The sequence below is a fragment of the Solanum lycopersicum genome, chromosome 7, assembly GCF_036512215.1.
Source record: "Solanum lycopersicum chromosome 7, SLM_r2.1".
Lineage (NCBI taxonomy): Eukaryota > Viridiplantae > Streptophyta > Magnoliopsida > Solanales > Solanaceae > Solanum > Solanum lycopersicum.
Genome location: NC_090806.1, coordinates 64,354,512 through 64,369,078, shown reverse-complemented (window position 1 = coordinate 64,369,078; position 14,567 = coordinate 64,354,512). Strand labels below are relative to the sequence as shown.

Below are 14,567 nucleotides of genomic sequence, written 5' to 3'. Positions count from 1 at the left end.
AGGCATCCATGCGGGGAGCCACAGTAGCTGCATGTTGTACCTCCGGAACCAGAGGTGTTGGTGCAGAAAACACTGGAGGTGTCTGGCCCTGATCAGATAACCCGCTAAGATAAGCAAGAACCTGATTGATCAATTCTGGGGTAGGTTGGGGTGGCAATTCCTCATTCTGAACTTGTTCATTCTCCCCATCCTCACCTTCTCTTACCACTTCCTCAGTTGGTGGAGGAGTCACCGCCCTAGTACCAGATGGGCTAGGTGATCGTCCTCTTCCTCTAGAGGGCGTCCTCCCACGACCTCTTCCACGGCCTCTTGTCACTACTCCTCTTCGAGTTACAGCCCAGTGGCTGGCTCAGACGCTTCTTGTCTTGCCGGTGTTGGTGTTGGCGCGGTGTGTGCTCTAGTTCTAACCATCTGCGAAATAGAGTGAAGATGGTCAGATATCAATTTGTATCACCTAGATACCAATTGGATTCAAGTAATAGCACGAAAGAAAGAAAGAATGGAATTTTCCTAAAGTCTTATAGCCTCTCAAAGAAAAGTAAAGGCGTCCCCCTACCGTTCCTTAAGACACTACTAGACTCGTTCTTGTGTGATGAGACCAACGAACCTAATGCTCTGATACCAAGTTTTTCACGACCCAAAACGTGTCGTGACTGACACCCACATTTATCCTCCTATGTGAGCGAACCAACCAATCTAAACCCCAACATTTCAAACATAATAAATAGAAAACAATGCGGAAGACTTAAAACTCATTAACAAAATCAATAATCAACTTATAAATCTCAAAATTTATCATTATCCCCAACATCTAGAAGTCATCATCACAAGAACATCTATCCTCAAATTACTAATCTAAGAGTATCTAAGAAATTAAAATAGGTAAAAAGCTAGTCCATGCCGGAAGTTCAAGGCATCAAGACATGAAGAGGAAGATCCAGTCCAAGCTAGAAGCATTAGCTCACCCTGAAATCTGATGTAATGAAGACTGGCTAGAGTTGCGGTTGAGTTGAAGACGACGGCACGTTTGCTGCACTCCACAAATAACAAGGAAAGAAACATACAAGTAGGGGTCAGTACAAACACAAGTACTGAGTAGATATCATCAGCCAACTCAAAATAGAAAACAGTATATATCAGATAAGATCATAAAATCATCTATAATACTCAACATGCGGCATTTACAATTACCATAACCCTTGGTCACAACACCAAGCGCATCAATGAGGACTCACGCCTCCCCATCATACTCATTTGGGAATTAGGTTCATTAAATTGAGTATATAACATCTTTCAAGATTCATTATCTTTATTCCTCTTGTGTCGGCACGTGACACTCCGATCCCCTAATTCTACGTGTCGATTCGTGACACCCGATCCCCTAATTCTATGTGTCGGTTCGTGACACCCGATCCCCTAATTCTACGTGTCGGTTCGTGACACCCAATCTCCTAATTCTACGTGTCGGTTCGTGACACCCGATCCCCTAATTCTACGTGTCGGTTCGTGACACCCGATCCCCTAATTCTACGGTCGGTTCGTGACACCCGCTCCACTAATCTCATTCTATTAATTCATCAAGCCTTCTTTTATTCCAAGGCATTATCAATCTCATTACTTTAGTTCATCAAGCCTTCTTTTATACCAAGACATCATCATTAACAAGGTAAATTTAGGATTAGAGATTCAATAGACTCATCATGCTTATTCATCACAATTATATAATCACATTCATGCAAGCATACAATTAAGCATATAGAAGGGTTTACAACACTACCCAATACATATCATTCGCTATTAAGAGTTTACTACGAATAGCATAAAAACCATAACCTACCTCCACCGAAGATTCGTGATTAAGCAAGCAATTTCCCAAGATCTTTGCTTTCTTCTCGTTTCTCCTCTTTCTCGTTCGATCCTCTCTCTCTCTCTCTTTGTTCTTTCTATTTTTCTTATTCAAACCCTCTTTCTTTTACCCTAATTAGCATATAATTAAGTATAAAAGATGGCAATAGTAACCCACTAATTAACTCAAGGTTACCTCTTTTAACCCCCAAGAAATTGAGTTATTAATACTAAACCACTAACTTTATAATTAAAGCAGGAATAGTCCAAAACGCCCCTTAAATTACTTAACAGAAATCCGACCCAGTCTGGGATTACGCAGCCTATGACAGGCCGTCGTGCCTGTGACGGTCCGTCCTACTGCTCCGTCACAGAGTTCAGAGACTCCATTCCATTAAAGGGTCTGTGACGGTCCGTCGTGCCATTCCGTTACGAAGTTCAAAGAGTCGATTTCAGTACCCAATTTTCAGAATTCTAAGTATTTTGGAACGAGACCCCCTCGACAGTCCGTCGTGACCATGACGGTCCGTCGTGGGTTCCGTCGTCTCAGCCTGTTTTTCCAGAAATAAAATCTGCTGCTCAAAACGACTAAACAGGTCGTTACAGATGAAATACTCAGTGAATATGAAAGTGATGATATGGTTGTTGAAAAAAATGACGAATAATCGGCCAGAGTAATAAAGTTATGTGTTTTGTTTACTTCACGAGTTTGGAATGATGCTTGTTGCATTCACTCCGAACTACCACATTACTTCAGTATCATGAACATTACTTGTAATTTGATGCAACAAAGATCCAATTGACTTATTATGGAGGTTATGAATCTAGTTACGTCGACGTTTCTATCTTGTTATGTAATACAAACCTATGGTTAGTTTTGATGGTTTTTAAAAGTTAATGGGTATAAATTATATTTCTGCAAAAAGTGAAATATATTTTCCAAATATTATGGTCAAACAAATAGTAAAATTTCACTTCAGTAGTATTTGCCAAAAATAATTGAGAATCTATGACTAAACGCTAGCTAAATATAGTTATTTCAATTTATAAAGTTAAGAAAATCTCCAAAAATATTTGTGAATATTTAATAAATATATAAAGTAGGACAAAAATCAAATTTAAAATTTCAAAATATCATTAATAAGACCAGTTTAGTAAAATACACCTCTAATTAAAGTTTTTCTTAAAATAAGTTAGGTCAAATAAAGATCAAATAATATAGTTAGTAAAATATACCTTTAATTAATTTTTTTTAAAAAAATATGTCAGATTAACAAAGATCAAATAATATGAAATATCAAATAAAGAGCCAAAATACATTGATTCTGAATAAAGTTTGGGACATCCACCATTTTCTGTCTAATGAAGGTGCTCTTAGCTCGACATCATTGATTTTGTTTCACTAGAACCCCTCGTTTTGGTTGGAAATGAGCATCGAAGGAGACACGTAAATATTTACTTGTCGTTTACACAAATATATAGTAATTTTATCTTAATCGCGTACTATATTTAAAGTAAGAACACATATTACTTAATCAGGTTAACATATGAATTATATGCATATGAAGTCATATCTAACATTAATTATTTTACATAAATACTCGATAAGATCAATTTTTATCAAAGAAAAATAATCAATTAACATAAGTACTCCAATCCCATGGACTAGCTATTAGAGTGAGAACTAACATAAAAAAAGATCTCTTTAGCCACAAAAGACCATGTTAACATATAATATTTGTATTACGAAATATTATTACAATTTAATTATATATTTAAATTTGAATTAGTCGAGCTTAAATTAAATACAAAAATACTTGTAAGTAGGAGCGTACGCACATAGGCCAAGTTTTTATGACTTTTCAATTACCAAAACAATTAATAGATTCAAATAGGTAAATCAAACGCTATAATTGCATACATTTTGTTATTAAATTGAAGTAATTCTTAGCATTTATAAAAAATCATTTGGTAGAGTGTATAAACAAAAATAATATATGCATTAGATTTATATATTAGTAATATTTTGTTTGACACGTATTTTATATTATGTGTTAGTAATGCACGAAGATATAATGCATACATTAGCATAGTTAATTGACTTTATACATCTTTTTTATCGTAATTGTAAATAATATTTTATAAATAAATATTCTTATATAATGCATGCTATTTTTGTTACAAAATATCAAAAAATAAGTAAGAAATAATTTATGTTTAATTAATGCAAACATTACTACTATTCCCTCTGTTCCTATTTATATGTCATTATTTTAGATATCACATCCCTTGAGAAATTAGGTAAGTTTAATATTGTATCCTTATTTAAGTTCCCTTATAGTCAAGTTTTGAATAAATAAACATAAATTAATTTATTTTGATTGATAAAATTGAGCAATAAACATGAATTAGAGTCAATTTGAATTGACCTTAAAAAAGTAACTTTTAAGTCAAAAGTAAAAAAAGGAGGAGATTTATTTTTTATTTTTCATTTTTCATTTATTTTAAATTATTTTTAACCTGACAAACACTTCCTAATTTATTTAAGTTATTTTTGACTTATTTTAAGTTATTTTTCATCCGTCAAATACTTTCAGAAGTCAAAACCCAATTTATTAGTACACTTGACCAACTTTTAAGATAATCCAAATAATCCCTTAATCATATGCGTTTTCTATACCAGTAACAATGACATTTTCAAGAATAATAACTCCCAAGGATAAAATATGAAAAATAAATGTTATTTATGTATTGATTTTGTGAAATGACAAATATTAATGACCATCTATTTTAAGTAAAACGACATATATTATAAGGGAAGTGCTAAATGACCAGAAATTTACCCAAAATTTGGCTAAAAAAATAAAAATCTAAGATATTTTTTTATTTTAAAATAAATTAATCATTTTTTTAGTTAAAATGAATTAAAATTAAAAGGGCAAAAATTATTTTTAAAAATAAAATGACGGAAAAATATCATTCTAATCAAATTATGACTAAATTTTCTGACCATAAAAATTTTCTAAGTATATATTGAGAAACTATACTTTATTTAACACTATTTTTACGCATTCTGTCGGAACGACCTTAAAGAAAGTGATTGAGCAACCCCACCCCCTAACTAGCATTCACTCACTTTTAAGTTTCCTTCATGAATAAGAATTAAATTGACACAACTTCTACATGAAGAAAAGTTTTTTGCTTTTTTCTTTTGGTGTTAAGTAATTTAATTTGTAACTTACAACTTTTTAATTGCTCTTAATATTGTAACCACTGTTGAGAGATTAATTTGATGACTTTTCTTAATCCTACTTTTATCTTTTAAGAGTGAAACAGAAAACTGGAAGAGAAGCATTTGTTGAAAATGTGCAAATTATTATTTTTTAAATTCCAGAAACGTGCTTATTAATTTTTCTATTTATATTTTATTTTTATTTTTGGAGGAAGAGGTCATAAATTTAAAAAGGAAAAAAAAAAAGTAAAGGGAAAAAGACAACAGAACGCGTTGTGAACATTAACACTAAATTGGTGAAAAGATTAAAATAAAAAAAGGAAGTTAGAAATTGGTTACTTTTTAAGTATATTTTTTAAAAAATAATTACACTAAAGATTTTTCATATGATTAATTTGAAATTTTCATAACAATGATTATTTATCAAATAAAGGATCTGAAAAGTGATTATTTATGAATTTTATTCATAAAACTTTTACTCATTAATTTTTATTTGTGTTTTTCTTTTCTTTTCTATAAGAGTACTTGTCCTTGTCGGTGGGAAAATGCATATTATTTTAATTTTTCCTTTCCATTTTTTAAAAAATTCTGGTGGTGATTATGAAAAAAAGAGAAAATACATTATTTCTATTTTGGTCTTTTTTTTAAAAAAAAATAAAATCTTTAGTCTTTCTCTTTATTTCATTTAAATTTCTTTTTAGTCAGAAGTGGTGTGTGTTTGAGTCGTTTTCTATTTTGAAACTCAAAACTTTATGTTTTATAGTACTTTATTCGTTTTAAGAAGAATGATTTTTTTTTGTAATATTTTAGTTTTAACTTTTCACGTGACATATTTAAGGACACAAAATTAAAGAACAATTTTATACATTTGATCTAACTTTAATATATAATCACAAGATTTAAAAATCTTCTTTTATACTCTTAAACTCCGTGCCAAATCAAATTATGTCATTCTTCATAAAACGGAGAGAGTATTAACTATTCTAACAAATTAGGTTAGTAATATTGTCATTTTAAAATTTTTTTTTTGTCACTTTTATAAAAATTTGTGAGGTCTATTGGGTTTAAAGAAAAGGAAAAAAGAGAACCCTCGAATCCGACAAAAAGTCACACATGGATTCCAACAAATGAAATTAGATACCAATAATTCACATATAGGTGACAAATAAAGTTTATTGTGCGAGTACAACGTACTTAATCGATAACACGTCACGGGTTTAAGTCTTAAAAATAATTAAAAAATTAATTTTATGATTAAAAATATAATTTAGTATAAACACTATAAAATTGGATTAGTGAATTTTACGAATTAAATAGTAACAGTTGGTAAAATAAAAGTAAAATTTGACATAGCTAATAAAGATATTATATAATTAAAGTTGGCATAAATTTTAATAAACCTAACTTTACTGAATCGGACATAATTTCACTATGATGCATATAGAAGGTTAAACCTACTCATTTTATAATTTATATCAATTTTTATGATGAGATGATTAAAATTTCTTTTTACTGAGCTATGAAAATAAAAAAAAATTTAAATTGTCAAAAAATATTATGATTTTAAGTTTTATGGGATATGTAATCGTTCTTGATAAGAGTGTTTTATCATTAATATTGGACTTTATGATGTGAATTTAATATTATTAATATTGGATTTTTTTTATGCGAATCTAAATTTATTCTAAGTATAATTAAGTTGGGAACAATCATGCTGTAGTCTTCTCAGATCTCTCTTACAAAAAAACACCAACGGTCTTATTTTCAGTATATTTTTCTCCTCACTCTGTTTCTGATTACAAAATAACTTCCAATTTTTCTTCATATATATAACTGTTACCTCTCCCAATTCCACTAACCGAAGAAGAAAAAATGTCTCTCAAATTCTCATTTTCTCTCCTTCTATTTTCCCTAATCTCCACTCTCTCTACCGCCCAATTCGGCGGTACTGGCTCTGCTCCCGGCGGCACTGGCACTACTCCCGCCGGCACTGGCAGTACTCCCGGCGGCACTGTCACTTCTCCAAGCGGCGTTGGCTCTGCTCCAGGTGGAACTACCGCTGCTCCAGGTGGAACTTCCGCTGCTCCAGCCGGAGGTACTGCTACCGGCGGGGGTGGAGGGGCGACGGTTGAATTGTGGTGCGTGGCGAAGAACAACGCAGAGGATACTGCTCTTCAATCGGCGCTTGATTGGGCTTGTGGGCCTGGAGGTGCTAATTGCGGGCCAATTCAGCCCGGTGGGCCCTGTTATGATCCTAAAGATATACAGAAAACGGCGTCGTATGTGTTCAATGATTACTTTATTAAGCATGGTATGACTGAAGATGCTTGTAATTTTGATGACAATGCTGCTCTCATTTCTATAAATCCAAGTGAGTAAATTTTCATTTGCTTATTTAGTTATAATAATTTGGTAACTTGAATTGTGATTTATATTGTTATTATCTTTTTTCAGGTCATAATGGTTGTAAATTTCCATCGAGGTAAGTGTTATCCTAGTGCTAAAGATCTGATTTTTTTTTAATTTTTTGCCTTAAATGATTCATGACAATAATAGTTATTTGGTTGTGAAATTGATCATTGAGCAAAAAGAAACTAAGGAGAAATAACCTGTATGATTTAGTTTGTGCAGAGGTTATGTGCTAATAGAAATTGGTAATATTCCTTTAATTTCAATTGTTTGTCTTGTTTTGACTATACAAAATTTAAGAAAAGTAGAAGACTTTCTATTTTTTGTGGTCTTAAATTAAAGATTAAAGATACAGAGAGTGTACCAAAATACTCATTAACATTGTGGTCGTAAACATGCCATATCAGGTCTCAAGTCCCATGTCTTGGGGAAGAAGTTGGGTTTGGATCTCGCTCAGGTGGGGGTCAGGGGTGGATCCTGGGTCTCGAGAGAGGGTCGTGGTTGGGCCCCAATTGGGTTCAGGGTATCGAGTATCAAGTCCCGAATTAGGGTCTCCGATTAGGGTCGAATCATGAGTACAGGATTGGGGTTCAGGTTAGAGTCAGGGTCCTGAGTATCGGGTTTCGTATCAGGGTTGGAGTCCTGAGTATCAAGTTTGGTCTGGGGTAAAAAGTTGGGGTCGGATTTCCGGTCTCGACCAGGGTCCCAATCAAGGTCAAGGTATCGAGTATCGGGTCCCAAATAATGGTCTCCGATCCGGGTCGAATCTCAAGTACAGGATCGAGGTTCATGTTAGAGACAGGGTCCTGAATATCAGGGTTGGAATTGGGTCTTAGTCGAATCCCATGTTTGAGATTGGGGTTGAGGTTGGTCTCAGGTCCAGGATTAGATTCGCGTGATCAGAGTCGTGGTCGAGTCTTAAAATGAGGTTCGGGATCTCGAGTATTAGGGGTAGGTATACGATCCTAATATGGGGGTTTTCATCGGGTCTCGAGTCTGTGTCCCAAGTCTTAAGTTGAGTCTGGATCGAGGTTCTATCTCGATTCTTGTTACAGGCCTCAATCGAGGTTGGGTCTTGGGTCCTGAGTCTTGATCTCGGGTAAGAGTAGATGTCAAGGTAGGATCCCTAGTCATGATGGTTTGGAAGGGTTGGGTTTGGGTCCCTCGTCGATTTCAGGTCTTAGGTCTTGGGTCCTAGGTCGGCGTTAGATCCTGTGTCTTTAGTTGCATCTTGTGTGTCAAGGTTGGGGTCAATTCTTGATTCTAGACGTTCGGTTCGGGGTTCTCTCTTCACTCGGAACCTAGGTCTCAAGTCTCGACTTGGGTGTAGAGTCTCTTATTTTTTTGGATTTTCTTTTAGCGGATTTGGTCTCTTTTCCTTTTTAGTATGTCAATATTGTTTGGATTAAGTGGGTCATAACCCAACCAGGTTTTTAGCTTAGTTTCGATCAATCCAGTTTAACCCAAAGCAAATTCGGGTTGGACATGACCCAATCTGTTTTTGGTACAATCCGTTTTAGTTTAACCTCTTCAATTTTAGTTTAACCTGCCCATTTGACACCCCTACCTCAATCCGTAGCTTAGATAGGTTGGCTATGTGAATTCAATAGCATTGTTTTTTTTTTATTTCAGATGTTTATAATAATAGTGTTATGATCAAAGGTTGCACTTAAACCCTAAAGCAAGATATAAAACATGTTGAGGCATGTCTACGAGCGTGCATCTGAAGAGTCGACTCTAATCAATTGATATTTCACTTTATTTGTAGCATTTCAATTTTCTTATACATACATTTGCTATTCATACTTTTATTTGTCTTGGCTAAACATGCATATTGCCTTTCTTCATCAAAGCCCCAACAGACGTTGGAGCTTGTCAGTGTATAAATCTATGTATTATTGAATCTAATGAGTTAAACTTGAGCGGCTGTAGAGCTTTTGTGTGGTAACTAATCACTTTAAAATGGAAAATGGTATAGAATAAGAAATTATCTAAACAGAAAGAGACTAGGGCCTTAGCAATTGGCAATTATGTGATGACAGAGAGTAACATGAGTGTCTTGTTTGGTTGGTTTTGTTTAATGAATTTTGTTGTATAGCATAACACACTATGTAACAAGATTGCCTCGATTGATTACTTTTAATGGAAAATGGAATATAATAAGAAATAATAATCAAGCCATAAATGATTTTGAGTTTCATGTTCAAGGATTTCCTCTGAAGTTAATGAAAAAAGTTTGAAAAGATTTGTAATATGCTTTAAGGTTGTCATTATGGCTCTGCTGTTGATCTATAAATTTCGAAATTATGTTAGACATAGTAATTGATTCAACTTGTTTTATGACTGTTGCTTCATTTTGCTAGATAGAATTCAAAAGAATGTATATATCTTCTTCGATCCAGTTGAATAACATAAGACACTACACATACATCGTGAGTTTTATCCATATGATCTTGGGGTATCCACACTTCTCTTATGCCGAAGCCCCATTGGATTATTTGCTCTTGCATTTTTTTGGGTTTGAGTTAAACCCGAGGTCCATGTTCTTTGCAAAATTATTTCCATGTTATCTGTAGTACTTCAGTTCATTATAGACTTCAGCTTTTGAGACAGTTCTTTGTGCATCATTATGCAGCAAGAACTCAAGTGGAAGTCCTAGTGGGTCGACGAATGGGGGATTAAGTCCATCCTCAGAAGATTTGAGTAGCGGCAGTTCTATTCTCAGAAGGTGGATGTATATCTTGATGGCGATCAATTTGCTGTTTGCAAGTCAGCTTATTTTCTGATGACTCGAGAATTTGAGTCTCGTTCCCACTGTATGTAGTATGTAGCGTAAGGCAATTTTGTTAAGAGCTCTAAAGCTCTAGGTATTCAATGTTGGTTCCACGCCCGCCCTCTGCAACATCGTAGAAGCCATAATCGAAGAAATATCATGACGATACTTCTTCTTGTTTGTTTATCATTCATGTTGGTATGTAATCTAACTTTAGAATGATGCTGAAGTACTGAATTATCATTGTAAATCGAGTGTGCTGATTGTATTACTAGCTATTGTGGTTCTTCCTGGATGCATGGTGACTTGTTATTTCAATTGTAGAGTTAGAGAGAGTCTGCAGGGGTTCATTTGAACTATTTTTGCCATAAAAAATTGCATTATATATACAAAGTCGAAAAATTTATTATTGCTAGTGTAACTCTTTTTTCTTAGCTTTCTTAGATCTCTTCTTTTCGTTGGGGTTTCACAAAATCTAGGTTTGAAACTTTCATATTGGAGAGGTCCCAAAGTTTGGAACTCCGAAATAAGGGTTTTGCCTTTTGCATTGAATTCGTTGCACTTGGTTTGTGAGCTGCTGGTTGGATAGTAATAGGGTTTTGACCTATACACATTCAAAGGGAACCTGCGGGTTTCTCTTGTTGTAAAAAAGAAGAAGCTACATTTGTTGTTTTAACTTATTTCATTTATATTTAAAAAAGAAAACACAATGGATAGTTTACTAAATTACTTCTATTTATTAGATATTTTTAAGAATCGAGTATTATTAAAAAGAAGTAATTCTTTAGCTTAAGATATAATTAAAAGCAATTACTGTATTTTGTCTTGAATGTTTAAGCAAATACTTATTTGAGCGAGTAAGTAAATAATAAACAAAATAAGAGTCACCAACCAGAAACTTCAGGGCTTTGCTTGAAAATCGAATGGAAAAAATTGAAAGGTGAGATAAAAGAAAATGATAATATGACTTTCTGATATTCGTGTTTGTATTAAAGATTGATTAAATAACGGAAATTTCAAGGCTTTGCTTGAAAATTGGATGGAAAAAATTGAAAGGGGAGAAAAAAGAAACTAATAATATGACTTTTTGGTGGTTGTGTTCGCACTAAAGTTTGATTAAATTTAACGAAAATTTCAACGCTTTGCTTGAAAATTGGATGGAAAAAATTGGAAGGGGAGATAAAAGAAACTAATAGTATGACTCTCTGGTATTCGTATCCGTACTAGAGTCTGATTAAATTTAAATTCGTGTCAAAAAGTCTCACGATTCCGTATCTAAGGGGAACAAATGTGAAATGACTAATATTCTGTTTTTCTAAATGTCTAGCTTGGAAAATAAAATGAACTGGCCAAGTTTGAACAAACTTACGTGAATTTTTTATGGAATATAATTTATAGTTATCAGTCAATGGTTGATAAAATACGCAAAACATGTGCGACCAGTTCATATGTTAGATAATTAATTAAAAATTAAAAAAAATGGAACAGACTTACCTAATTATTGGATTCTTTTAATTAGTCAATGTGACTAATTATTGACTAATTATCACGTTCATATTTAGGTTACCAAATGTCATAAACATTTCTTGGACTTTAGTACATAATATAGACATCTTAATTAATCTAATTTAGACCCTCTACTAATTAACTTCCTTTTAACCTAGTATTTAACTTAATATCTATTGCCGGAACAGATGTAGTGAAGAGGTGTTGATCGACTCCCCTTCGTCGGAAAATTACAATATGTAGCTAGAATAAAAATATTTTTTTATGTATATATATATTATATATTGACACTCTGGCTTTTACACAATTTTATTTCTTTAGATTTTGACACTCCTTGGACAAAATTCTAATTCCGCCATTGTGCCGGAATATTGGAATTTTTACACTATTAGTATATCACTTGTTACTAATTTTCACGATGAATTCACGGAAGTTTAGAAGTTTGAATCTCGAAACTCTAAGTATGACAAAGAAAGTAACAGATTAAAATACGTGTTCGTAAAAAAAATTGGTAAAACACTTTGGCTTGGAGTATATTATCTACTTAATTTTGATCTAGAAAATTCCACGACAAGTTCATGAATTATTCATAAAGAGAACAAAATCTTGAATATCCTATAAACTCTTGGAATTTTGATAAAAAAAAATTAACCTAAATCGTCCTAGTTTGAGAAATACTCCACTCAATTAACGGCCTAAAATTATAGAGATCAAGTTCAAATCATCATAGTTCGAGAAATATATCACTAAAACTCTCGAATCATGGATATCAAACTCAAATCATTTAAATTCGAGAAATACACCACTAATTACCCTCGAATAAAAGAAACATTAAGAGAGAAGAATTAAGAGAATAGACGGAAATTACTTTATGTGTGTGTACGTACAAGAAAGATATGGGAGAAAAATAAGAAATGAAAACACAAATAGAGTTTCGAATTTGAACTAATTAACATTGTATAATTCCATACCTAATTATTAATCATTGTCTTTCAATATCATTAATTACACCCTCTTCAACACCACAAAATTGAACTTGTAATCTTCTTGATGATTTTTCCATGCTAATCATCTTCCTAAACGAGCTTAATCTCGAACTTGATCCATTAATTTTAGCATCTTGTGTCAATCCACAATCTTCCACATTTATCGAATCGCCACCCTCAATTGGTGGCGCTGAGGGCGTGGTAGGACCTACCACCCCCTCACATGGCCCCGGTTGTAACAACCGGGGCTCAGCCTCAGTCCGACAAATCGGGCACGTTGAGTGTGACCCAAACCACTTGTCAATACACTCAGCATGAAACACATGTTTGCAATTAGGCAAATTTCTAACCCTTTCTCCATCTTCAAGAGCACTCAAACAAACCGTGCACTCAATTGTATTATTTTGATTAATATCATTCTGTTTGAGAATAAATACCGGTAGCGAGTCTATCACGGACGGGTCAAGCCCCGTCTTAGGGGGCTCGACATGTAGGGCGGAGCTGGTGATGAAGCTGACGCGCTGAAGCTCCGCCCTACGTCTAGCCTGGCGTCTGAGGACGCACCTCGCGTAAATATGGAGGAGAGTAACGAAGAAAATAACTATAGATAATGAAATTATGGCTGTTATCATGATCTTGCTATTAAGATCATATTTGTTTTTTCTATGAAAAAATGGATGATCATCATCATCATCAAAACTCATTGTTGTCGTGATGTTGTGGAGTTTTGTGAGAGTAATATGTTTATTTATTGGGTAATATAAGAGGTATTTAAAGGTAAGGTTGTCTTGGTTTGGTATAACTATGAGAAAATGAAATAAAACAACTCATATACTAACTATTTTTTGTTTTTGTTTTTGTTTTTCTTCAATCGTTTTTGCGGGATGAGAGATCTCGAATTATAGTTATGATATACTAACTATTTTTTGTTTTTATTTTTCTTCGATCATTTTTGCAGGACAAAAGATCTCGAATTATAGTATTTATCAATATGAAAAACTCTTATTATAAATAATTTTTCACGAATAAATTTTATACAACGTGAATTTAAATTAACTGAACTCTAATGTGAATATCGGACGAGAGACTTAGAATGGAAAACGAATAAGTATAAAATATTCTAGTGTAGAAATACGTATTTTCAAAGTGATTGACTTGTTGAATATTGACCTTTATTTTCAATAATAATTTTGGATGTCCTCCGTTTTTTACAATACTTTGTGCAAAAAAAGTATATGTAATAATAGTGTACTATAGTACAAAACCTATTCTATTTAAATTTTAAAAAAATGATTTCTTACTTCAACTTTAGATTTATCTTCCATAAGACGATATAAAGTAATTATATACAATAACATTATAATAATTTAACAAATTAAGTCAAGTTAAACTTAAATATAATTTTGACTTTTTTTTCTTTTTATAATTTTTTTCTTGTTAAATCCGTGATAGTTAATAGCCAAGATTTTAGAGTCATAGAGTGATGTAATGTCAATTTGCATTTAATATGTTGAAATAGACATGTAAGACCTTTCCTAATTTTGTTAAATGAGAAAAAAAAAATATAATATATTTTTTTTTCTATTTTAGGTGCCCATTATTCCCTAGTATAATTTATTTTTTCTTATCGTCCATAAATACTACAAATACATTTTTGCAATGTGTATTAGTTGAAACATGTATTAAATTTAATATCACATGTTAAGTAGGAAATTAAAAAATACAAAATGAATATATTATTATTGTGATTTATAAGAAATTTTAATATAACTTAAATCGATTGACTACCTGAATTTTTACGTTATTGATAATAATT

At 32.8% G+C, this 14,567-nt stretch overlaps 2 protein-coding genes across 2 annotated transcripts; one reads left to right on the top strand and one right to left on the bottom strand.

The window, feature by feature from the left end:
- Nucleotides 1-6,488: 6,488 nt before the first annotated feature.
- Nucleotides 6,489-10,554, top strand: LOC101258672 (PLASMODESMATA CALLOSE-BINDING PROTEIN 5). Its single transcript, XM_004243353.5, has 3 exons — nt 6,489-7,448; nt 7,532-7,559; nt 10,122-10,554. The coding sequence occupies exons 1-3, from the start codon at nt 6,950-6,952 to the stop codon at nt 10,270-10,272; spliced, it is 678 nt and encodes a 225-aa protein (XP_004243401.1). The 5' UTR covers nt 6,489-6,949; the 3' UTR covers nt 10,273-10,554.
- A 2,056-nt stretch (nt 10,555-12,610) lies between these two features.
- On the bottom strand, nt 12,611-13,617 carry LOC101259348 (RING-H2 finger protein ATL40). The gene has a single exon (XM_004243356.5). The coding sequence runs from the start codon at nt 13,453-13,455 to the stop codon at nt 12,748-12,750; it is 708 nt and encodes a 235-aa protein (XP_004243404.1). The 5' UTR covers nt 13,456-13,617; the 3' UTR covers nt 12,611-12,747.
- Nucleotides 13,618-14,567: the final 950 nt, after the last annotated feature.

Coding starts and splice junctions, on each gene's coding strand:
- LOC101259348 (XM_004243356.5), bottom strand. CDS start 13,455: ATGAGTTTTGATGATGATGATGATCATCCATTTTTTCATAGAAAAAAC.
- LOC101258672 (XM_004243353.5), top strand. CDS start 6,950: ATGTCTCTCAAATTCTCATTTTCTCTCCTTCTATTTTCCCTAATCTCC. Junction 7,449..7,531: donor TCTCATTTCTATAAATCCAA/GTGAGTAAATTT, acceptor ATCTTTTTTCAG/GTCATAATGGTTGTAAATTT. Junction 7,560..10,121: donor GGTTGTAAATTTCCATCGAG/GTAAGTGTTATC, acceptor ATCATTATGCAG/CAAGAACTCAAGTGGAAGTC.